This window comes from Protomyctophum parallelum (assembly GCF_964188405.1).
Source record: "Protomyctophum parallelum genome assembly, chromosome: 2".
NCBI classification, from domain to species: domain Eukaryota; kingdom Metazoa; phylum Chordata; class Actinopteri; order Myctophiformes; family Myctophidae; genus Protomyctophum; species Protomyctophum parallelum.
Window position 1 is genome coordinate 28,098,276 of NC_139699.1, and position 26,607 is coordinate 28,124,882.

At 42.9% G+C, this 26,607-nt stretch overlaps 1 protein-coding gene across 2 annotated transcripts in view; it reads right to left on the reverse strand.

Annotated features, from left to right (window-relative positions):
- Positions 1-693: 693 nt before the first annotated feature.
- thsd4 (thrombospondin type 1 domain containing 4) overlaps positions 694-26,607 on the reverse strand; it is an 82,904-nt gene continuing 56,990 nt past the window's right edge. For both annotated transcript variants that reach the window (XM_083794343.1, XM_083794342.1), the window contains exons 8-18: positions 23,009-23,216; positions 12,221-12,396; positions 11,527-11,614; positions 9,338-9,523; positions 8,824-8,953; positions 6,497-6,701; positions 5,017-5,190; positions 3,443-3,616; positions 2,800-2,979; positions 1,647-1,791; positions 694-1,225 (exon numbers count right to left, since the gene is read on the reverse strand). In XM_083794343.1, the coding sequence (XP_083650469.1) occupies positions 1,083-1,225; positions 1,647-1,791; positions 2,800-2,979; positions 3,443-3,616; positions 5,017-5,190; positions 6,497-6,701; positions 8,824-8,953; positions 9,338-9,523; positions 11,527-11,614; positions 12,221-12,396; positions 23,009-23,216 (1,809 nt within the window). In that variant the 3' untranslated portion in view covers positions 694-1,082. The remainder of the gene's footprint in view (positions 1,226-1,646; positions 1,792-2,799; positions 2,980-3,442; positions 3,617-5,016; positions 5,191-6,496; positions 6,702-8,823; positions 8,954-9,337; positions 9,524-11,526; positions 11,615-12,220; positions 12,397-23,008; positions 23,217-26,607) is intronic.

Below are 26,607 nucleotides of genomic sequence, written 5' to 3' on the forward strand. Positions count from 1 at the left end.
CAGGGAGGATTCTTTGGTCAGTTACCGTTTGGCAGAGTTCAATAGTACTTACTGATTCATGATTTTAGCACTTCATAGTGCTTCATAGCACATGAGCATAAATATCGTCTCTCTCGGGTGAAAACCTCATACTGTATGTCCAAAACAGTTACTTCTCAGGATAAAAAAAGAAAAAAAGAAAACACATCAAAAGTAGCTGATTCACAAGCTCAAAACGTGTCGCTTTGCGCTACGTTTTCAGCTTGCAGATCTGCTACTTTTGACACACGTAGTATGATCAAGTAGGGTAATAATTTACGAAAAAACACAAAGTTAAAATATGGAGATTCTGCCCGACAGCAACGATATGCAGATTGTAGTGAAAAAAAGCTTATTAGAAGGTGTAGGATCTATACTGTACAATATACACAACAATGAACAGCTCTCCAACTTCTCCCTGTACATGTCCTGTTATCATGGCAGCCCAGAAGTACATTTTCATCATTGTCATTTAGCTTAGCTGACTGAGAACTGCAAACCGCTTGTCATGATTCGTGAAACGGTTCCCATTTGATTGGACGTACCGGGTTTGATCCCAATAGGGTTTGTACTAGGTTCTTCTGCTTGATGCTGCTTTCTCTGGTCCAACCATTATTCAGTCAATTCTCAGCTTGTCCACAGTGAAGTAGGCGTGCCGTATCTTGCTCGAGGACGGTTTGATAGGACAGCTTGTATTTGACACTACAGCAACCTTTTGGAATAAAGGCCAGGGACAATCTGGGGCTGTTTAGGGTTAACTGCTTGCATTAGACAGTGACCCCTACTCCTCCAATGTCCTACTGTAGGTCAATGTGTATCCACCGTTATTCCAAGCCATTCCCTGTGACGATCTTCAAGCTAATCTAGGACGTGTCCCTTCTGTCAGCTGATTATTTCCGTCACTCCTAAAATAAAAGTGTCCGTTCCGGGCAGGTTCAGGCAGTCCGACAACACCCCCCACTGACTCCCTTCTGGGTTAATGTCTTTGACTCAGAAACAGAGTGCCTGCTGTGGGTACAGAGCCCGGGCCCGACCGGGGATCCTAGGGGCCATGGGAGAGAGCGCTAGCTGCGTCCACGGTGGATGGACTGTCTATGGGCCACTCGGGAACAGGACGCGCAGCACGTGGTCTTGTAGTAGTCATACACGCAGAGGCGAGCCTGGACCACCACGTTACAGTTGAAATACTTGTCTCTGCAATTCTCATCTGAAACAAAATTAAATACATCTGAATCATTAAAGTCTTAAACGCAAAGTAACACTTGATTTGAATGAATTATTTAAAGGTATAGGGTAAGATATGTTCCTTTGTTAAAATAAGTGTTAAATAGCTCTATATTCTGAGACCGTACTGAAAGTTATAGAGTGTTTGTTCAGTAACAGACTCACTGTCTCACCAGCTCTTTAGTACACATAAAATGCATTTTCATGTTTATTAAATAACTGAAGACTGGGAGACCTCTGTTACTGAACAAACTTGATAGCTATCAGAATATACTGTAGTGCTTCAACCTGCTTCAGAAAAAAGGGGTTGTTTTAACCAAAAAATATCACTTTAATACAAGGTTTCAAAGTGCTTTACAGTGGTAAAATATATAAAAAGCTGATCATTCAGGGAAGTGACTGACCTATTTGAGGTATACAGGGTTCTGGGTTGCAGTCCTCCTTCCCTGCTGGTTTGAGATGTTCCTCACAAGCCTCACTGGACCGCATGTCATCAGAGAGACAGCGCACCTCCCGCACACGAAACCCACCCTCACACGTCTTAGAGCACTGGAGGGGTTAATGGTAGACAGTTAGAGAAGACAAACTGATTTCTTTTTCTATACTTTTACTCAATTATACTGTGAAGTTTCCCAATACTACTACTAATACAAACTGTCACTGTCACTGTCACTTTTGAGGTGTGCAATGTGCATCAGACTTTCTGAGACAATTCATGTTTATGCAACATGAATTTGAGCTTGTTGATCTGCTACTTTTGATGTTTTGAGTCCTGAGAACTAACAGTTTTGTCCAACCGACAGTGACGATGTTTATGGTGCCATGATGATGAAGTTGTGCTAAAACATGAATTTTATTGCTAGTTTGATCACCCTAGAGCCTGGGTTTGCTCGACGTTTCTTCCAGTTAAGGGGGAGTCTTTTGTTACCACTGTCACAAAATTGCTTCCTCAGGTCACATGTACATTGCTGTGATTTGACGCTTGAATTAAATTGAATTGAATTGAATTGAACGTCAAAGACTGAACATAGCCAATGTACAAGCTCACAGCACGTCGTTGTAGCTTGTAGATCTGCTATTTTCTGTGCAAAGGCATGCTTTCATAAAAGACACGCTGCCTTCTAATGGAATCCAAATGACTGAAGTCAGTCGTGTCGACTGAGAACGTGAATCCATAGTGTGAACTGTGAAGTGAAGTGTGGGCTGGCTGGTGTGCTTCACCACGCTCCAGTCGGTGTGGTACCACTTGGCCCCACACTCCTTACTCACCACGCTCCAGTCGGTGTGGTACCACTTGGCCCCACACTCCTTACTCACCGCGCTCCAGTCGGTGTGGTACCACTTGGCCCCACACTCCTTACTCACCGCGCTCCAGTCGGTGTGGTACCACTTGGCCCCACACTCCTTACTCACCACGCTCCAGTCGGTGTGGTACCACTTGGCCCCACACTCCTTACTCACCACGCTCCAGTCGGTGTGGTACCACTTGGCCCCACACTCCTTACTCACCACGCTCCAGTCGGTGTGGTACCACTTGGCCCCACACTCCTTACTCACCACGCTCCAGTCGGTGTGGTACCACTTGGCCCCACATTCCTTGAGGTGGCAGCTCTGCTGGCTGAGCGGCCGGTCCAGGGAGGAGCACTCGTATGGAGGCATGACAGCGAAGCCCTCGTCTGACTTCATCAGGCACACCACCGCCCTCTGCTGGCTGCCTGAGCCACACTCTGCAGAGCACTGGAACATACACACAACACAACATGTTTACATGTTGCCAACTGAGCATACTATACACATCCAATGCAGGAACAGATTGAATAAGTAAAAGTTTTTTTGTTTTTTTTAATGAATAAAATCTTCATTTAAAGTTTGTCAGTGATACTTTGATGGAACATCCGATTACTAACTGGACATGGATTGATGGATGTGGGGATTGAACCCATTGCCATAATAGGGGACTAAATGTCTGTTACTATTTCGATTGAAAAATAATTAAAAACATTTTTAATCAGCATTGGGCACTGAAAACTGATAATTGGTTGATCACTACATCATGTATTGTAAGACATTACAAAATGTAAACCACCAGAGAGACACCACATCTGTAATGTTACTGTAAAATAACTGTGTAATCATTGTGCTGCTTTACTGTAGATAACTTCTCTTTGACACGGGCATCTTATCCCCGTACCGTACATACCTGGCTCCAGGGACCAGTAAACCACTCGATGTGGCTCTCGCATGCTCCGTTGTTGCAGACCTGCGAGTCGGCAGGGCGCTCATGGCCACACCCCTCCAGGGGCAGGCTGCTGATGTGGTTGGTTAGGCAGAGCACGCCACGCGTCCGTACGCCCATTCCGCACTCAGCCGAACACTATGACAAGAGCTAGACAAGATTAGTCTCTGATCATTTTTATGGAGAGGAAAAAAAGGTATAAGTTGATCCATTCGAGGTTTTGGATTGACCAATATTTCCAACTAAAGTAACGCACTGTGAGCTTGTATATCTGTATAGCCAATGCAAAAATCTGAAATGACAAGGGAATCTTCAAAAGAGCATATACAGTAGGTTGATATCAGCATTCCTGTTCTTCAAAATATCAGAATTAGTATCAGCCTTGAAAGATCCATTTTGGACCACCATTAGAGGTGGTGCATGTAATTTCATGCTGTCAGGTCACAGTGGGTCAAAACACTATTACCAAGTGATATAATGGTGTGTGAGTGACTTACTCGTATTAGTGAAGGGTGAACAGATTATTAATTAAAAGATGTCTGCACACACAATGGACCACAGTATGGAAACAAGCCCTTTAGGGCTTTTGTGTTATATCCTATTAGCATCATTGTAAAATCGCACTGTACTTATTGCAAACTGTTAAAAAGTATTCAATCAATCGAAAACGTCACTCTATAAATGCCTCTTTCGGCCTCTGTGCTAAACCAAAAAGTAGACAGTCGATAAACATGTATTATTTAAGAAAGAACTAAAGATATCATTAGAAAATGGAGGTCCTGGGTATGTGAAAAAAAGAAAAGTAATCTCCTGTGAGAAAGGGATTTATTTTGTATCTTGTATTTATTTAGACAGAAAGTAAGAAAGCAGAGGCACTGATGGGATTTGACCCCAGGCCAGCTAAGCACACATGGGGGTCTGAAGACAAGGTTGTGCCTAAAAATACAAGAAAAAAAACCTAACCCTAATACAAGAAAAACAAAAAATGCCTTACTTAGTGTTAATTTTGTCGATTAAAACTATGACAAAAAATGTTTGTCGACTACAAAATCAACTGTAAAGTTAGTCGACTGAAATCTTGTGGTATTTAGTCGACTAAAACTAAAACTTTTCAGATGACTAAAATATGACAAAAACTAAATGACACTTTATTCAAAAAAATAAATCAAACATTGCTGTCAAAATCAACACTGTTTCATAGTGGGTAAACCAGTAAGTGCACAAACCTATAATTTTTGTGTTTTATAATATAAGTTTTTATAAATAAGTGTCACATTCTGGGTGAACTGCAGACTGTGTGTGGGTGTGTGTCACAAACTCACATATGCCCATATACAGTATGGGGAGAACACTAAACTAGATTTTCTGAATGTGATTTCTGAAATAGCGGCCTCTAATACTGTCTAATCTCCAGGCGGAGCATAAATAGATACTCAATACGCAACATTTATTTCAATCCTGAACGATGTTGACAATAAATATTTCAATTGATTGATTGATTGACTGACTGCCTCACTGGCAGACGGAAATGAGCTTACCCTATCGCCCCAGTTGGTGTAGAACCAGCTCTTGGCACAGGGACCCATGTCACAGTTCTCCATGTCGCCGGGCCGAAGGTTCATGTTGCACTCCTCGTCGGGAACAAAGTCACCCACGTTGCTCACACAGCGCACCTCCCGGGACCTTTGGCCCAGCCCACATGGCACTGAGCACTATAGGAAGACACAGGCAACACGATTACAATGAATGCACTACTACATTAACGTAAGAAGGGATTACAGGTGCAGTGTTTATAGAAGTTGCACCTTTTACTGCATGGTTGCAACCCGCCTCGCATTGCAAGCTGTTGCGACTCGTGGGCTTGTAGATCGGCTATTTTCACAATATTTATCTGTGGAACCGAGTCAAACTAAATGTGATGTCTCAGGTTCATATGATTATTTTGGGGGGTCGCGGCATGAAAAGGTTTAGAATGCCATCAGTGTCTGAATAAATTAAACGCAATAAAATATCATTACTTTAAGGTCACATTCACACCAGAGAGCTTTGCTGCGATTAAAACGAATCCTGCTGCGCATTTTCAGAAAATACACTTCGTTTGGCAGTAAATGAAGGAAATGAAGCAAACAATGTGGCGGGTGAGGAGCTGAACACAGTTGGAGACGGAGAAGGCATATTTTACACAGCGCAAAGATGTCCTGCTACCATGGATAGACGTGGTCGAATGAGGAGACTGAAGCCCTGATCGAAATGAGGACGAGTACATTAATCAATTGCTTAAGAAAACACATAAACACTGCAGTGTAATAGTATTATAGCCTACAGAATATTCTGTCTGTCTGAGTGTGAAGGCAAACCGCAGCAAATTAAATATGCAAGAATTCCAATTTCTCTGCCCATACGCATCAAGTCTACCGAAGTATTAGGTGGGAATGTGACCTAAGTCACACAGCACACAGGCCCCTTATCCACCTAAATAACTTTGGTTCTAGAACTGGTTCTGTTCTAGATCCTTGGAACCTTGGTGCTTTCACAGAACAGCCGGACATTTTTTGGTTCCAGTTCCGAACCAACATGTAGTGTTCTGAACCAATTCATTTCCAGTGGAAACACTCTGAACTGGTTCAATATTAGGCAGGGAAAAATAAGCAAACCGGTTCAACACCGGTGGAAAAGGGGCCACAGTTAAACGGGAGGGAGAACAATTCATTTTCCTGGGCTTTTATTTGGAGAAACAAGCTATGTATTGTATTCATTATTGTCAGGAGGAATACAACCTCTAAGAAAATAGTATGAAGCAGATTTTGTTTTAGCATTTTTTGACTACGTCTGTTTGCAATACCACTGGGTGACCCCACAGTTGAGCAGCCTATACATCCCCATTCACACTGAGCACTATAACTATATAACTAACAATAAAACTGTAGCGTACAGTATAGAGTATAGTACAGTAACTATCACAATAAAAGTATATTTGCACCGCTCAGTTCACACGGGTGTGAATTCTTTTGCACTCACAGCACTCCACTCTGTCCTGATCTGCCACTCGCTGCAGATCTTCAGCTGGCAGGTACTGGCGGTTTCGGGTCGTTCCAGGTGGCGACAGCGGCTGACGTGGACGTTGAGGGAGCGGTTGGCGTACACCTGTCGACACAGGACCTGGCGGTGCTGCATGCCAAGGCCGCAGGTCTTACTGCATTCCGACCACTCTCCGATGTCCCAGCTGCAACACAAGGACCTCGTTGTCAGAGAGATGGATATGTGATGATTAGGGTGGCTCGGGGAAATCACATATGTGACTTAATGAGGTGATCACTAACATTAGTGTATTTAACCCATTTTGACCTGAGATCAGATTTTAAAAACGTCAGTCCTTCTTCGATTTTTCAAAAATAGCAGACCTACAAGTTCGTAGCATGCCACTCGTGGCACGCTATGAGCTTGTAGATGTGCTATTTTTCAATAGCTAAAGCATAACATAGTGCTAACACCAAAATGGGTTAAGACTGTATGAGCAACCACATACTGTACATTCAGAATAAAACTAGAATACTGAATGTACTGCAGCAATAGCAAACGTGTTGTTCTATCCCTAAAGGTCCTTTCAGATGAGCAGTGATTAATGCACCTACTAATTCATTTTCAATGAGACCTGCGGTTTTGCGCAGATAAGTCGTAGGGCAAGCGTCGTTGTTCCAGGTGACAACATCTGCGTTAATCGATGCCCGTTTGAAAAGGGCTTAATGTCGGGCAATTATGTCCAAAATATAAAATTATGTTTTGTTTGTTAATTATTATTTTTTAAAACACAATACTGCATAATCGAAGTTGGTATTATGCCTCTATACATTGTCAGATAATTGCATGAGTCATTATATTATCATCACTTTAAATCCAGCTGAAGTGGAGTTTTTGACCAGTGAATGTGGATAGTTGTTACTGTATTTCAATCGTCTATTGATCATTGATTACAATGAGTAATGAGGAAATAAACCTGAGTTGGAGTTAGGTGGTTTGGAGGTTTTAATACTTTTCATTGGTTCCATATTGTATATTATATATACAGGCACCTGTGTGACATTTGAAGATGATGCTCTGCATCCATGAAGAGTTTCAGCTCCAAACGTCACACAGGCACTGTGTGGGTGCCAATACTAACGAAGTCGCCCTTTTACCCACTCACTCCAGGCGTACAGCCAGCGGACCTGCTCAGCCTGGTATTCCTAAAGTAACTGAAGTAAATTATGCCCAGGAAACCTAACCCTATTCTTAAACTTAACCACAGTAAAACTATGTCTAACCCTAAACTTATTTCTAACCTTATTCTCCGTAAAACCAAATACAAGAAAGAATACAAGAACCGCCGCACCGAGCGGTCGGCGTGAGATCGGCAGAACAAAATAAGGGCAAGATGGATTATGGGCGACATACCTGTTACCGTGGGTGAAATACATTCTTGCTAAACTGGAGTGAGTGTTTTGTTGTTGTCTTTTCTAGTTTTATTCTAGTTTTGCTCAGTACCTGATTAACGTCTCGGATTGGATGTGCATTAACAATGGATAACTCTATAATCTTTTGATATTATTCGGCCCCAGGCGATGGCAAGGACACTGTTGTGTGCCAACTGTGCCAAGGGCATTCAAGTGAACTAGAGCCTGTTAGGCCTTAGTCAGTCTTTGGTTTATATCCACTATCAATGTAATCATAATCACAAGACATGGCCTGCTTCAATAAAAAAGAACACTCCAGTCTTTGTCCTATCTATGCTAAAACAGCACAATTAAACAGATGATTGTTGTTATTAAACCCCACCTATCCGCCTAGAACACATCCCAATCCTCCTCCTTCATATCAGAAAAGCCCAGGGCATAGCAAGCTAGAAGCAGTCTATGTATTCAGCAGAGTACATAATAACCTTTGCTTACAGACATTTTATTATTTTTTAAAAGATATAACCCATAACTGCATGAACAACATGAACCCTAACATCCCTATTCTGCCTATTCTGGGGGCGAGCATTTGGCAAAAAAATAGCATCTCTGCTGGATTGGCTATTTTCAGTTAAACTATGCCAAAAACCTAAACTTATTCCAAACCGTAACTTCAGAAAACAATCCCTAATCCTAAATGTATTCCTAAACTTCACCTTAGGAAAACAAATACAAGAATACAAAAAACAAATCTTTGCTCCTGGAGGTCCCTGACACAAAATATTTTCGAGATGGGGGTGTTGGCATAAAATAAATTTTGGGGGTCCTTGACAAATGACATAACAGTTTGAAAACGACAGCATTACAGTTAAGTATGAGGGAGACAGAAGGTAGTGAGAGGGGGTAAGCTCTTACAAGGCTGGACAAGGCTGAAGGTTACAGGGCTCTTCCTGTGGGCTGGGCCTCGTGGTGCTGTCACACAACGCATCCGACACCGCCTCATGGTTCACCCGGTGCACGCAGCCAAAGATGGGGTACCTGAATCCTGAAACAACCAATCAGAAAGTACACATCTTCATACAGAGCCATGTAACAACCAATCAGAAAATAGACATCTTCATACAGAGTTGGAACAGAGTTTCTAGCTAAGACTATGAAGGACTAGTTAGGTGCCAAAAAACTGAAAACAATGTCATATCCCCATTGAATTGAATGGGAAAGTGAAATATCTATAAAAGTGTAATTCAAATTCAAATTTCAAAAGGTTCCTGATATGTCCTAAGTAGGCCAAATGTTGTAGAGTTGGAACGAAGTGTCTTGCTAAAAGTATGAAGGAGTAGTTATGGGCTAAACTTGGTATGGGAGTAACAATAGTGTTATTGAAGTAATGCAGTGATTTGGAAAACGAGTGCATTTATGCAGTTCTGACCTCTGCCACAGGAGGCGCTGCACTCCGTAGCCCCAGACAGTTTCCAGTTGTAGTCTCGTTGGCGTCTGGGAGGCTGTATGGCTGGCACCTGGTTGTCAGGGACATGTGCTGGGTACCGTCCCTCTCCCTCATGGTGGGTGTTGCCATGGTGATTGTATCCCCCGCCCTGGCCGTTCAGGGTGTTTCCTGATGTGTGAGGACCATAGACTGTAAAAAATATGGACAAAGCGTTCCCCGGGTCTAACATGGACGTAAAATGAAGCCTGTTATTCCTGCACTGTAAGTCGCCATCTTTCTAGATCCGTTTTGGCCCAGCTGGCCATTGGCTGGCTCCGTTTTGGCCCAGCTGGCCATTGGCTGGCCCAGACAACGAGGCGGGACTTCCCCCCTTCTTCTCCGTTGGTTTTTATTTTGACTCGAGTGGGAGGGGAATCCCGCTCATAGACTGTAACGGTAGCCACGCCCCTCAGAACATACGCAACTTTATGGTAATCTTTTTAATTAATGGGACCATAATTTTCCAAAAAGAATATTATGACATTAGAAATGAGACTTTAAACTAGTGACTGGAAGCAGAAAGTATTCATGACCATGTTTATTAAGGTAATACAGTCTAGGTGAAGTTGGGCCCAAATACATGGACTTCTATGGGGCTATGGGTTTTTCTGGGTCCAATGACAGCGCCACAACAGGCCATTATATGAACTACGATTTCCTTAGTGGCTTCACAAAATATCTGTCTGACTGCCCCCCTGGTGAGGACATACACAGGAGGATGTGTGAGCACATGTGTAGGACACATGAAGCACTGCGATGCAGTAGCAACATGGATTAACCCATTAAGACTGTTTTCTGGATAAACGTATGTTCCTGTGGTTCCAGTGGTCCTCAAACCTTTTCATGTCAAGGTCATTTGTGATCGCACTGGAATGCTTGGAACGCCACGCCCCCTGAGGCACTGCTAGAGTGTAAACTGCGCTCAGACTGTCTCCAATTGCCTGGCTGTGTCCAGAATGTATAATAAATTAATTTTAACGTGCATTTAAAACTAAGAGTTTATAAATAGATGGACAGATGCATATGGCCGTCTTGTGACGCTATTTATTATTCTTTTTTACACTAATATACTGTAGAAGTTCTTTCAGTTCAGTTCACGCTTCTCCCTCTCCCTCTCCCTCTCTCTCTCTCTCTCTCTCTCTCTCTCTTTAAAAATAATAACGAGTCGAGTTGATATAAAGTGACTCGTACGCCTCTCTCTCTCTCTCTCTCTCTATCTCTCTCTTGCACACTTTAAAAAAATAACAAGCGAGATATAAAGTAGTTGTCATCGAAAGGAAACATGTATGATAATTATAATTAGCCTCCATCCATTCACACAATTGCACCTCTCAAAATAGAGATGATGGGGATGGGCAATGATTAGCCTCCATGAATACATCCATTTATTCACACAATTGCACCTCCTCTTAAATCAGAGATGAGCTGGCCTGTTCCTTTATAATATATCCATGTTTCCTTTCAGTGACAGTGTGACAGTATGCGGATCCTCTTCTTTGTCATCCAGAGATCCCTTTTTGAATGTCAAGGACCCCCATCTCGTTTAATATTTTTTTTATCCCACGATTTTGTAACACATTTTTCACCCCTGTGTCAATCATCTAATGTGATCCTGGGCTCTACACACCCTCCGCCAACCTGGGGAGAGCAACGGACTTAACTCATGCTTCCTTCATGCTTGAGTGTCCAAGTTGCTCCTTTACACCTGACAGGGGGGAGTTTCCCTGGTTGGACGTAGCGCATGGAAGGAACACGTTATTCCAACCAGTTCCTTTCCCCTCCATCAGGCGCCTCGGCTGGCCAGGGGGAGGCAGTTTAGAGACCAGGATTACTGCATGTTTTTGTGAGGGCCTCCCATCTCCAAGTGTTTTGTGATATATGGGTCTGGGTGTGGTTCCATTTGCACACTCTCTGAGTTAAAGTAACACTTGAGGAATTTTACTGAGAGATCAAAAATCCTATGAAATGGGGGTCTGTGGTCTAGTGCATATCAACATGGTGGTCCCTGAAAGCAAAGGGTTTGATTAAAAGGAATCACTGCTGCATGTATTGATAGACAGACAGACAGACAGACAGACAGACAGACAGACAGACAGACAGACAGACAGATAGATAGATGTGTGTAGTCTTACCGTCTTGCCTGTGGTTTGGCTGCTGGGGGTTGTCAGAGGGTAGGATGTACTCATAGTGAACACCAGGGTTAGGTTGCTGGTAGATCATCTGAAGGCAAATATATGAGATTTACTGGAGGACAATTCAGAGAGCACACCAAATATATGGTCGCTGTCGGGTGAAAACGTCATATGATTAAAACAGTTTTTTATCATTTATAAAACAACAAAAACAACATTGAAAATAGACGATTTACAAGCTCAAAATGCGAAGGGTGAGAGGTGTTGTGAGCTTGTATATCTGCTATTTTCACTACTTTTGTGCGACACTGTTGTATGATATTTTTATCATTTTATTTAATTTTTTTGCTGTGGACATGCAAATGAGCAGACAGTACAAGAAACCATTACAGTTCTATAACACAGTGTATGGGGTTACAGGGGTCAGTGGACTAGTGGACTCCTACAGTATGTGTGTCATGGTAAATCAGGGTCATACATATTCTGAAGAAAATCTGGAGACTGACATTCAGTAATTTGGGTCTTATCGTCAAAACATTATGATGTTATGTAAAAAGTAAAACAAAATGAAAGATTGTCCACAGACAACTGCAAGTCTTTCCACGGACACACATGTCCGTGTACGGACATATACTGTATACTGGATGACCCCTGGACATGACCTGCTGTAGGTCTGAGCCGATTGGTGACTTACATAAACATCCAGGATCTCATTGGTGGGGCCCTCGGCCAGGAAGGACTCCCCAGTGGTGGTGGTGATTTCATTGGGTCGGCGGTAGGTGAACATTGTCCCGCCTCCCTCATACTTCCCTGGCCGGTCAATGGCCCAGTTCCCGTTGATGATGGAGCGGCCCGATCGGCTACGGAGAGCTGAAGGTGACAAACAAGACCGACAACAACCTTTCACTGACAGAGTGCCGACAGACAGGAAAACGGTTATAAGAACCACTTCCACGTAATTGCCGTTTAATGTGAAAACGTTTAGACGTAATGAGCAATGTAGTAAAAAAGAAAAAGGCTGAACCCTGCATTTCTCACTTTAAAAAACACAATTACAGGAGAATAAACGATCTCACATGCAGTTTCAAAGCAGAAACATTTTATAAACGCGACGAGACGACCACCTTGTTTATGCTGGCAAATGTTTTATGTAAATCCTGTAATGGAATCTTTCAAGTATTTGTCCACTGATTCTGTGGATTAAGGACGAGAGGCCATTAGAAAAGCATTAGATATGTAACATTAGACAGGCGTGTAGGAGAGTGTTTGGACAACTAAAAGCACATTAGAGATGCATGGCGCAGAACAGAAGTCTATTGAGAGAGCATCAGCGCTGCTGGAATGAGAAGTGCTGTTGGGGAGATTCCTGATTCGTGTCCCTGTCTTCTGTTTCCTGGCACCCATCAAAATGTAATTCCTAAAACCTGCTGTGTACACTGTACGAACCTCAGAAACAATTTAGTGTGCATACTGTGTAACAAACAGGTCCATTTGGCCACTCTCAGTAACAAATGGATACATTAAATCAGTGTGTGTGTGTGTGTGTGTGTGTGTGTGTGTGTGTGTGTGTGTGTGTGTGTGTGTGTGTGTGTGTGTGTGTGTGTGTGTGTGTGTGTACTGTGTACTGTTATTTGTACAGTTAGGAACACTTTTACACAATTGACAATATGAACCTTAACCTATATATCCCCAGGGGTCTAAACCCTTGACACCATGGGTCAGATTGGGTCTTCAACAGGGGGACGGGAACCCTAGGGGATCCTCACAGCTACTACATGGGGATTCACCATGTAGTACAAGTACACATATTGAGAGTTTAAGTGCACATAATCCAAAATATTAATAGAAAAGATAATGTGTAAACAAGAAACAAAACACAACAACACAGTCTATGAAGCCATCTAAAAAGTTCTACAACAAAATGTTATACAATATGTAGTGGGGGTCCCTGCTTCATCTCTCTCTCACCTAAGGGTTCACTGGCCTGAAAAACGTTGAAGACCACTGATCTAAGTATACACGAAAAATAATTGCTGAAAAAGCCGATCTGCTGTTTTCGGTGAATGTTCGCCCAAAAATAGGGAAGTTGGGTTTATTGTATAGGCTAATTGCAATTATACAATGCAATTAATACTTTTACTTCTGTAAATACAATGTATGGGAATCGTTCAATCAATATTTAAAAACTAACAAATAATTGTATTTTAGCATTTTTGCTTTATTGGTTTATTGGTTTATTGGTTGTTGCTAATAATTACTGCATTATGGTAAACCAACTCACTGTCTGAGCCATATTTTCACGTCACGACCACAATTACAGTAGGCCTATTTTACAAAGAAATGTGATATATTTTTATTCCAACAATTATTGTGTCACGTTTCTGTTGGAACTGAGGTCTTAATTTCCTCTACAAGCTGTTATAATACGTTCCTCCAGCACTCACTCGCTGAAAGGAACTATTGTCTATCTATGCATACATTTCCACTTATGCATTCATTGTGTGCGGCGCAGTGCGCGTGAGCGTGTGTCTCTGTGTGTGTGTGTGTGTGTGTGTGTGTGCGTGCGTGCGTGAGCGTGCGTGCGTGCGTGCGTGCGTGAGTGCGTGCGTGCGTGCGTGCGTGCGTGCGTGCGTGGAGAGGGGGGTACTTGAGTATATGACAGTCAGTGAGTCTGAGTGTAAGAGTGCACTTTGCAACCCAGTTTACACTTGAAAAGCAGCCACAGCAAAGAGAAAGACAGAATGAAAGCGAGACAGAATGAAAGCGACAGAGAGAGAGAGAGAGAGAGAGAGAGAGATCCATCTTTAGTGTTCCCGTCTTCTCCCTTTTCTTTTCTTTTTTCCTTGAGGAAGCGGTGAAATTCCTCACCTTAATTAAAAAGGCTGAGGAGGCTGAAGGGCCATGGTCCTCTAATGAAAGCTTGTTTATACACTTTCCCCCGAGGGGGGAGGAGGAGGAGGGGAGGGTTCAGGGAACCTCTGGGGGCCGTGTCTGCTCTGTCCCTCAAAAACCTACTGCTGAGACGTGGCATGGCTCTCATTAAACCAATGTCTCTAGCCTCCGACAACAAAACACTGACATTCCAACCAGTCACTACTGAAAATAAACAGCTACTGTGTCGCCGCCGCTCTTCGCCTGCTATTAAAGACACCAATTATCTGTAGAGGAGCACTTCATTGGGAGGGCACCACAGCGGCTGTGGATAATACCCGCCATGCACGCTAGAGAAGGCGGACGGACGCCCTCCGGGGTTGATCTGCCTTCTAATTAGAAAAATCTAGTCCGTTTCACGAGTGTGGCCTGTTGCGCTGGCGCACTGCTGTGACTTGGGGAATACAGTAAATGCAGAATAACGCATACTAGTCCTGTATGCCAGCCACGTGGTTCTCAAATGCTTTCATGTCAAGGACCCCCCCCCCCCCCACGCCATCTCAAAAATATTTTGTGCCAGGGACCTCCAGAAGCAAAGATTTGAATTAAATGTTAAAATGTAAAAAAACAAAACAAAAAAACATATATCTATATTAACAAGTGAGAAGTTGTACCCAACACATGGCAAGAAACCCAAAGCCACAACAGCTACACACACCCACAACACCATCTTACACACTACACTCACACACACTCACACGGGCAGTGACGTCACACAGTTACCCTTTGCAGTGTTGCAACGCTATCTCCTCCTATCGCACCCATCGCCAACACTCAACACCACCCGCCAAAAAATGCTCATTGCAGTGCCACCAAAGATGCCTCCCGTCCACACTCACGGCGGCAATGCATTTGTTTACTACCAGAGTTGGGTGTAACGAGTAACGGAAAATCTCGTTACTGTAACGACACTACTTTGGTCGGTAGCGAGTAATATAACGACACTACTCCTCCAAAATTGATAATCACACTACAGTTACTGGTCGCTTTAGTGCTGCAGTTACTCGTTACTTAATTGCGTCATGTGGCTGCTTTCAGCAGTGTTGCTTTGGACTAATGCACACAACGGAGATGAGTTGAACATGAACAGTAATGGTGCGCTGGAGTCACGGACTAGAACATGTCAAATTCACGTCGTTTCGGTATTAAAATCTCCGCAGCAGCACTGCTCACAGCAAGCCAGTCTCCCACTGTCACAGAGACGGAGCAGTTGGGGTGTTGCCATGTCGCTTATTATAAGCGACTTTGGGCTTGTGTTATAATAGCCTAGTCAGGCTTCTTTTGGGCTTGTTTTCATAGACATGGCTGCTTGTTTCTCTTCCAAAACCTGGCAACACTGCCAGCTGGGAGGGTCTTGTTTGTTGTAGAATGTATGTGCTCTCAGAGTCACAATCACTAGTTAGTTAATGCAGAGATGAATAAACCAAATATGCCGACATGAAAAACTACATTTAATGAGCATGGAGCAGGGAACTCCACATCATAAAGAAAGGGATCCTAAAGCACTGTGAACATATAGGCTACTGATTTCTCTCAGTCTCATTATTTTTATTTGAATATATTTGATTTGATTGATTGAAGAATTGATTAGAAGTTTGCATAGAAAAAGTTTTACAAGGTCAAGAGAACCACTGCACTAGACCGTTTTGGAAAGGCCCATTTTGTTTTATTCCTCCACAACCTGGTAAAGAGCATAAAGAAAGATGTTGTGTATGTCCTCCTTATTAGGATTATAAAGATTTGTTAAGTGGTAAATTATGTGACAATGCGACATGCGATTTTATGGAGTAACGCAAAAGTAATGTAACGAGTAATGTAACTAGTTACTTTCTCCAGGGAGTAATAAAGTAATGTAAGGCATTACTTTTTTCAAAAGTAATATGTAATATGTAGTACCTTACTTTTATGAGTAACGGACCCCAACTCTGTTTACTACAAACATTATCGCCCCAAGCACCCACACCCCCCTACACGGAACACTAACCACTGTTGCCTATGCTGTTGCCCCAACAGGCCCAGAAACAAGGCCTTTAACTACGCTACTTACACACACTACAACTCGCTTACAATTCGCGAACCTGGCAACACTGCCCTGTCTTCTAATAGGCCCACACTAGCTCTCAGAATCTGATCTCCCGCAGGAGAAGAGAAAAGGAGAGGAATTGTAGCCTCACGATTTTGCTTATTCCTTTCTTTTTTTTTTTTTTTCTTTTTTTTTGTCCCACGATTTTGTAACCCATTTTTCACCCCTGTGTCAATCATCCTGTGATGTGATCCTGGGCTCTACACACCCTCCGCCAACCTAGGGAGAGCAACGGACTTAACTCATGCTTCCTTCATGCTTGAGTGTCCAAGTTGCTCCTTTACACCTGACAGAGGGGAGTTTCCCTGGTTGGACGTAGCGCGTGGAAGGAGCACGTTATTCCAACCAGTTCCTTTCCCCTCCATCAGGCGTCCCGGCTGGCCAGGGGGAGGTAGTTTAGAGACCAGGATTACTGCATATTTTTGTGAGGGTACCTACCCTAGGGGACACGGGGAGAACATGCAAACTCCACACAGAAAGGCCCTTTCGCCAACCCCGCCTTCGGGTATGGGCACTGATGACGCGGAGGAGGAAACACGCCGCCAGCGCCCCGAGCGGGAATCGAACCCAGGACCTTCTAGCTGTGAGGCGACAGCACTACCAACTGTGCCACCGTGCCCCCAACTATTTGCTTATTCCTTCTAAATCTCTGTATTTAAAATATAACTCACTCAGCAAATCTCTTAGTTACATCAACATTGTTCTTTGTCAGTAGTTGGTTTGTGCCTAAATATTACGATTACACGGATCGCTTTGGCTATTTTCGCCTGCCAGCCAACTGCCGAGTACACACGCCTGCACACACACGCACACGCACGCCTGGCTTGCACACACACACACGCACGCCTGGAAGCCACAAACTCTCTCTCTCGCCACGCCTCTCTCTCTCTCTCTCTCGCCACGCCACACACACACACACACACACACACACAGGAATAGCCATGCAGTCTATACACGGCGGCGCCGCGGCAGCGAGACAGGACGTTATAATCTTGAGTTTCATTAAATAACTGTCTTTCTCCGCACGCGCACATGCGCACACAACATTATTCAAGTGAAATGCGTAACGCCAATATTGGGCTAATATAGGCTACCAATATGTGGGTAGCCTACAGGGATTTACCCACGGAATGAATATATATATATAATCATCTATACCAGGGCTGGCCACACTTTTTTTTACTTCAGAGCTACTTTCTACCCACCAAATAAAACTATCATCCCATTGCTGACAATAGTTACAAAATGTAATTGAGGAGCCTTTCATAGGCTACATACAGTGGTGTCCCGTTCGTCTGTACCAGGCTGACTTCTATAGCTTTTGAAAGGTACCTTTCATTTTTTGAGTGGTGCAACCACTCCTACAACCAGTAATGTCCGTGTGTATCATGTATCATGAGCACGAGTGGTGTGCGCATGCGTGAAATTTGCGCGTGTGTGTACAATGCGCGTGCCTGCACAATGCGTGCCTAGCACGTAGCAACACAATGCTGCGTCGTTTTTTTTGTGTACAGTAACTATAACAATAAATGTGTAGTTGCACCACTCAGCTTTTATTCTTTATTTACCCAGGGAAGTAGCTGAGCACAGGTGCTCATTTTCAGCAACGCCCTGCACATCGAAACACACCACTGTGTAATACAATAAATGGACGGTAGGTGGCAGTAGTACAGAGGCCAGAGCAAATATAACACAAACGCACATGGAATGGGAAATAGAGGGGGGGAAATGGAAATGGTAGGGTTTTAATTTTTGGTATTTGACTTTGCTACTGATGATTGTACGCAACAACAAGTATTGCATTGTGTGATTCAGCTGACAGGCCCTTTTTGATGTCAATCAATCAAGTCATCTCAGGTCATCTCAAGCGGCAGATGCAAAAATCTTTTTTTTATATTAAAATTATATATATTTTTAGGGCCATGTCATGTGGTCTACCTGCAAAGCCTTTGTGATCTATACTGGTAGATCCTGATCTACCTTTTGGGCACCGCTTAACGTCAGATCAGCGGTTTTGTCGGCCAGCGCCAAAAATGCTCCCCGACAGCATAATCGGAGCAAATACTGGCCAGTGTGTATGAGCCATAACGTGTTGACTACACTACACTAATAAGAACACATAATAATAACTAATAACCCATCCGTCACTACATGTGGAGTCAACTCCCGCAATTTCTTTCTTCCCATAGTGCGCAGCAACGTAACTCTGGGATGAGCGGCCGCAAGGCGGCCGCGAAATTCTAGTATATATATATTCAAGATTTGCAATTTTTTTCAAAATATAGCATACAGTATATCTACAAGCTCATAGTGCAGCACAAAGTGATGTGCTATGAGCTTGTATATCTGCTGAGCATATGAGCTTTATATGAGCTTGTATACAACTGCTGTATTCTATAATCTTGTCAGTGTCTGTGTTTGTTGCCTCTGCCAGGCCAAAAGGCATGGCACATACTATGTTTTGACGGGTGTCCATCTGTCCGTCTGTGAGCTGCTAATCTCCGGCACTGTTGGCCCGGTCGGTGCCAAACTGTGCACACACTGCACTCTCTGGATGGCACCGAATGTTGCAGCCAGGAGGCCGATTTTTGCAAAACTCATTTTTGGACAGTACTTTTTATTTGCATTGTAATCACCATAGGGTTTTTTCAGATCGCCTCATAAAGAACTGTTTGAAAAATAAACAAATCATCCCGGCCGTTTCACTCATTTGGATATATGAAGAATCAACTAACTACAAGAAACCAGTCAAAACCATAGACTGTAGGTCAAAACGCTGCTGCTGAATTTTCGCTAGGAACAGACTGTATCAAATAAGTGACTGCAGGCTGTCACCTCCCTGCAAGGACAGTGTGTTAAATTATTTTTAAATTCATGGATGAATAAAGAAAAAATAGATTGCAGGCATTTAGGCCTATATGTCTATGATAAAAAGGTTATTCTTTTAAAATAACAGGCCTATGATTATTATCAATACATTAATATTATCTTCGTTATCCAGCAATATGAAAACAGTGCACCACCTTGACAATATGAAAATATCAGCAGCATGATTAACCACATGAACCCCTGCTAATCCTGGGGGGGGGGGGGGGGGTAAGGCAAAAATAGCCGATCTATAAGCAATGCGACGTCCGTGTTGTGAGCTTGTAGATCTTTTGGTAAAGAATAACCAAAAGTAGCCGATCTACAAGCTCTGCTCACGATACGGACGTTTGGAGTTAAACAGCAGTCCAATAAATTACTATCTATAGGCCGCCGCCTAATGAAGTTTTAATGCATTTATCGCAATTCAATTAAATAATGTTATAGATAACATATATTTTTTCATGGCAGGAATTAATTAATATTAATGAAACATATGTTCGGACACAATTAAAGGTATATTCAGTGATTTCACTTAATTCAAATATCACTTATTTTTTTGTTTTGTTGTGATAATCCTCCCTACTATAGAGTGTGCGGGCCATATAAGGAGTTCCTCCCTGTCCCCAGTTAACCCCTGGGGGTAAAAAAACCTTAGGTTTAGTTTTTGACTCTCTATCCTGATTGGACGAAAGGCTGGGTCCCACAGCCAAAAACGAAACCTAAGGTTTTTTGAGTGAAATCACTGAATATACCTTTAATGTGTCTCACATGCATGTATTTAGCCTAAGTTTGTGATAAAGAATCTCGCAAATATATTCTACAGCAATGTGCTGGGCCTGCAGGTAATACAATGAATCAGATTAGTAATACTAAGTATAAGCTACCCAGAACCCACTTTTTCCGTTACTTGCAAGTCCGTGATATTGTTCGCCAAAAATGTACTAGTTTCCCGACTATTCCACCTAATTCACCTATAGACATAATTATAGCGTCGTCTCCTCTTAGTCTTAAGGGAAAGATATCGTCACCCTATACCTCATTATTTGACCTTCATTTACCCTCAACCACTGCCTATAAGAATATTTGGGCCCAGGACCTGGAGGAAGACATTTCTGATGAAACCTGGGAGGCCATTATGGGTCGTGTTCATTCTTCATCAATATGTGCTAAACATGGGGTGTTGCAATGTCTCCACCAGGTGTACTGGACCAAGGTTCGGTTAGCCAGGATTTATGATAGTGTTGATCCAACGTGCGATAGATGCCACCAGGCTCCAGCTAATCATCTTCATATGTTTTGGACCTGTCCAGCCTTACAGTCTTTTTGGTCAGCTATATTTGATACTATTTCAGATGTGTTACAGTTTCCCATAGAGCCATCCCCTATTATTTCCCTATTTGGCGTCCTTCCTGATACTATCCCCCTGCCTAAATATCAATCTGACCTTGTCGCTTTTGTGACGCTTCTGGCAAGACGTCTTATTCTCATGCATTGGAAAAAAACATACCCCCCTTCACATTCCCGTTGGATATCTGACATACTGTATTTTTTAAAATTGGAAAAAATTAAATATACATTGCGTGGCTCAATCTCCAAATTCAGTAAAACATGGCAGCCTTTTCTGTCTCATGTTGACCGCCTTACACTTGTGCCCCCGATTGAACCTGATTGACTGTCGCCTGACTGGCCAACCTGTCTTGTCTGGATGATGTTTGTGACCGTGATCTGCTTTGTATATTGACTAAATTGTGCCTTTTCTATCTCATGTTGACCGCCTTAAACTTGTGCCCCCGATTGAACCTGAATAACTGTCGCCTGACTGGCCAACCTGTCTTGTCTGGATGATGTTTGTGACCATGATCTGCTATGTATATTGACTATATTGGAGCTTTATTTAATTTTTTTATATATATATTTTATATATTGTTTTTATTGTTTTTTGTTTTGAATGTTCTTTGGTTGTCTTGATTTGGAGTTTGTGTTTTGTTATTGTGTGTGTTTTAGTTTTTTTTGTATTTGTCACTCAATTTATTTGTCACTCAATTAATATTTCTCAATTTATTTCCATATTTGTAAATAAAACAAAAAATAATAAACAGAACATTAAAAAAAAAAGTTTTATTATAAATAAAATAAAACAATTGCAAATAAATGCACAGATCATTTGTCTCGAGATCTGTAGCTTCGAGATCCGCCAAGGGAAAAAAGAGAGGGGAAAACGAACGTTTAAAAAGTACATTTGTGTTGATTTATTTAGCTGGTTCAACTTCTGCCTCTTCTGAGTTGGAGCCCTAATACTCTATGGTTGGATCGCATGCATGCAGAAGCAGCGCACATGCGCAAACGCGTGCATGTGCGCTCAAGAGCGAGCTTGCGCAATGCATTATGGGGCAGATTTGCTTCGCTGTGTTTTTGTAGTGACCATCGGATGGTCCCTACAATTCCCGGTGCATTGTGGGATACTTCAGTCCACTGCATTAGGGTGCAAAAATGGTCACTACATATTTGGACACTATAACAAAATGGCGGAACCCCAAAGTAGTGCACTATATGGGGCATAGGGAATTAATTCGAACGCAGCCAGTATCTTTCAGATTTGTCATATTCCATCATGATTGGCTAGCTGCTGACATGAAATGTGAATTCCAGTGTGAAGCACTGCATGGTTTGATGTAAAGCTCTGCTTGTCCTTGGTGAGTTTTGATCCAGGACAGGTGGTTTATGGTAACTGTAAGCCTGGAAGGTCATTGATTTGATCCAGGACAGGTGGTTTATGGTAACTGTAAGCCTGGACGGTAATTGATTTGATCCAGGACAGGTGGTTTATGGTAACTGTAAGCCTGGAAGGTAATTGATTTGATCCAGGATAGGTGGTTTATGCTAACTGTAAGCCTGGAAGGTAATTGATTTGATCCAGGACAGGTGGTTTATGGTAACTGTAAGCCTGGAAGGTAATTGATTTGATCCAGGACAGGTGGTTTATGGCAACTGTAAGCCTGGAAGGTCATTGATTTGATCCAGGACAGGTGGTTTATGGTAACTGTAAGCCTGGAAGGTAATTGATTTGATCCAGGACAGGTGGTTCATGGTAACTGTAAGCCTGGAAGGTAATTGAACTCCTCTAATGCTGACTGTAACTGTGATACAATGGTAACATGATATGATTGGATGAATATCAGGGCCATGCTATTTGGCTTACCCTATTTTTTATTACATTCTGTTATACCTTTTCTATCATCACAGACAGACACAGACGCTGTTTGTTTGTTATTTATCTTTCTGTGTTATATATTACTGTTATTTATTACTGTGCACCCAAATAAACTAATCTACATTAATCCATGCAATCAGGGAAAGCATCTGTGTCATTTTAGATTGGCTCTTAGGATTTAGAACATTGGTTTAGTACAGAGAAATATTTTTATTCTGAATCATTTAGATTTTTTTAACACAAACCTTTTCCGGGTATATCCCTGGCTGGCACAAAACACTTTCAGATGGAGGTCCAAATACATTCCAAAACATTCTGGGGGTCCTTGGCACGAAAAAGTTTGAGAACTACAGTCTCAGGTCTAAATGAGGAGAGTGTTGACATCTCACCTAGGTAGTTGCGGCTCTTCACCATCTCAGTGACGTTGATCTTGGTGGCTCCCTCTGGGATCTCCACTATCTTGTGGTAGCCCACCTTGGACAGGCTGTGCTGCTGGAAGAGGCCAGAGACCAGCCGGCAGGCTGTGTTGTCCCCGCCACACACGCCACACTTGTCCATCACCTTGCCCGAGCCGAGGTAGTCATCGCAGCCTGGGCTCTGTCACAGAGAGGAAGGAATACATTGGACTCTTGAAGTTGAAAGTTACAGCAAAATGTACATATTCAAGAAGGACATGCCAGAGGTGGCCAATAGCTGAATGGGTGGAGAGGACGTCTGGGAATCAGAAGGTCCCCGGTAAGTGTCTTTGAGCAAGGCGCTTATCACAAACTGCTCCCCAGGTGTTATATAGTACTGTTTCCCAAACAGTGGGTCAGGACACATTAGTGGGTTAGTTTTTGTTTCCTACATTTGGTTTTATGAGTGGTGCAACCACTCCAAGGAACAGCAATGTCCCAATGGGACTATGGGCTGTATTTTGCGTGTCTTAAGTACCAGGTCTTATTACCTAACTTGAGTAAACTAAAGACCTGGAGGCGTGATCATGATCACGCCTCCAGGTCTTTAACTCAACTGTTGCAACTTGCACATGCCGGAACTCCCTCTCGATAAAAGTGTCATCTAACGCCATAAGTACAGATTTAACAAGGAAGTGCTGAGTGTTTGGCTTAAACAGTGAAACACTCTTCAGGTGTTGATCTGTTGAGACCATTTGTCAAAGCTGTACAAAGTACAGCTGTATGCAAGTGGAGAAGGACACAGCAGAGGTTACAGTAATAAAACACAGGAACATACAGTACTGTACATTTACAAAGCTCGGCTTAGCTTCACCTGCTCGCCCAAACTGCATAGACTCCATCATAATTAACTAAAATAATACAACAACCAATTAGTGGAGGCCTGGGTCCTCTCCAGGAGTCATATTCTTGGCACGGTTAGAGAACACGTCGTAGAGTTTTCCTGGCTAATCCTCTGGGGGTGGAGAGTTTTCTGTTAGGCTTCATTGGTGTCTGTGAATAACAGGAAACGTAGCTACAGTGAGTATAGAACACTCAAATCAGCAGTCCATAAATTCAACCCAACAAGCCATAAAAAGCAGCTGGATGTGTTACCAGGTGTTCCAGGACTGGCAGCGGTCCCACTAGGGCCCGTCTTGGACCAACCCGAACCTTTCAACCGCTCCACTGGGACCACAGTGACTGTATACGGATGCCAAGACCTCTGTGATGGCTCAAGCTGGATTTATACTTGGCCAGGCACCGGTGCACGGTGTCACTTACCGAAAAGAGCTCTATCTACAAGCCCACAACGCGTCGCAGCAAGACACTTTGAGCTTGTAGATCGGATATTTTCGGTAGACGACACTGCGCGCAACAAAGTATATGAAGCCCTCAATTTGACAAGGATACAAGCAGGTGGAATTGGGCATTAGCATTTCTTTCAAATCCTTTGATTGGACAGCCGCCAATCTTCTTGCTTTCCTGTCTGCTCAGACGTGTTCCAGAGAGTTGTGGCTTCACAGTGCCCCCAAATGCGTCATTCACACGAAGCCCTCCATTTCCTAGCCGTTAAACCATCACAAACAATCTCTTCCTGACCCCGGGTGAGGTATTATTATTACTAAGCTTTCTGTAGCTACCCAGCTTTACGTGTGGTCTCTAAGTGCTGAATATAACTCTAAAGATAAATCCCATCAACAAATGTGAATAAGATGTGTAGACAGTCATAAAAAAGGGTTTTGCAACAGATTGCAGTGAACTCCTTGGGCTTAGCTGTCCTGGAGTAGCAATAAGTCACTAGGCTGAGGACAGAGAATGCAAAAGGGAGAGATGAGAGGGAGGACTGGAAAAAGAGCGAGAAAGAGATGATGACAGGGAGATGAGGGAGGATGAGAAAAGGAGATCGATGATAGAGGGAGAGACGTTCTGAAGAATCAAGGGATAGATGGAGAGGGAGATGGGCTGAGAAAGAGAGAGTCAAACGGGGAGAAATAGAGAGCAATGAGAGGAGATGGACATATGAGGGGAGGGGGACATGAAGATGGAGAGACCGAGGGAAGAAAAGAGGGAGAGGCTCAGAGAGGGATGCTGCAGCGAAGTGGAGAAGATAAGGGGAGAGAAGCGGGCTGTTCTCAAGAGACTGGAGGCAGGCTCACACCCACCCACTGCAGCTCAGTGTAACCCTAGTCAAAATACAGTACCAACTAAATACAGAGCACCTCCTCCTAAATAGGAAACCAGGTCATGAGAGAAGGATGGGTAAACTAGGGGCACAGAGAAAAACAAATACATACATTAAAAAAGAAAAGAAAATTGACAAAACTGCAGGCAAATGCTGTTCTGTGCTCAGTGTGTGGAATGGTGCTACAGTACAGCAAAAGGTAATCCACATGTCCTTGGTTCTGTTTACATGCATAATAATATCCTCTTAATATTCCGGATCCTTGCATAGCCTATTCTGTTTATGCTCTGTTGGATAACCCAGATACGCTACAAGAATAAGCCCAGATAAGGTGCCTGGCATATTCTGATATCTGGGATACTGAAGCAACATGCTGTCTTGCTATGTGGGTTTCTCTATTTCAGAAATCTCAGTTGCACTGCTCTGACACGGCACACTCATCCATAATAATCATAATAATAATAATAATTTAAAAAAAACTTTTTTTTGTATAGCACCTTTCATGACATGAAATGCAGCTCAACGTGCTTTACAGAACAATGGAGAATAAAAGAAAAGCAAGGCAACGACATTAAAAAACAAGCAGTAATGCAATACAGTGAGGACATGAATAACAAAAAATCAAAGATCAATTAAAAGCAATGTTGTAGAAGTGGGTCTTGAGCTGAGCTTTAAAAATGTCTACAGAGGCTGCCTGACGAAGGTACAGTGGGAGCTTGTTCCATGCCGACGGCCCGTAGAAGCAAAAAGCTGCTTCCCCGTATTTTTTTGTTGCCATTTTTTAGGCAAAGCGAGCAGGCCAGCAGTGGAAGACCTTAGGGGGCGGTTTGGGACATATTTAGGCAGGCAGTCATGTAGGTAGGAAGGTGCGAGACCATTGAGAGCTTTATAGACAAGTAAAATAATTTTAAAATCAATCCTAAAAACAACCGGAAGCCAGTGCAGTGATGCCAAAACTGGAGTAATATGTTCTCTCATCTTAGTTCTAGTTAAAACTCTGGCTGCTGCATTTTGGACAAGTTGTAATCTGTCAGTTGTTTTCTTAGGCAGTCCTGAAAAAAGTGCATTGCAGTAATCAAGCCGAGAAAAAACAAAGGCGTGGATTAGCGTTTTTGCATCGTCCAAGGACAAATAGGCTCTGATTCGTGCAATATTTCTAAGGTGAAAAAAGGCAATCTTGGTAAAATTCAATTCAGAATCAATAATAACCCCCAGGTTCTTTACTGTACTGCTACTTTCTACAGTCAGGTTGCCAAGTCTGCTTATTATTGATTCTTTCTGCTCACTAGAACCGATTATGAGAACTTCTGTCTTATCCTCATTTAGCTTGAGAAAGTTCTCACTCATCCAACATTTGATGATAGACAGA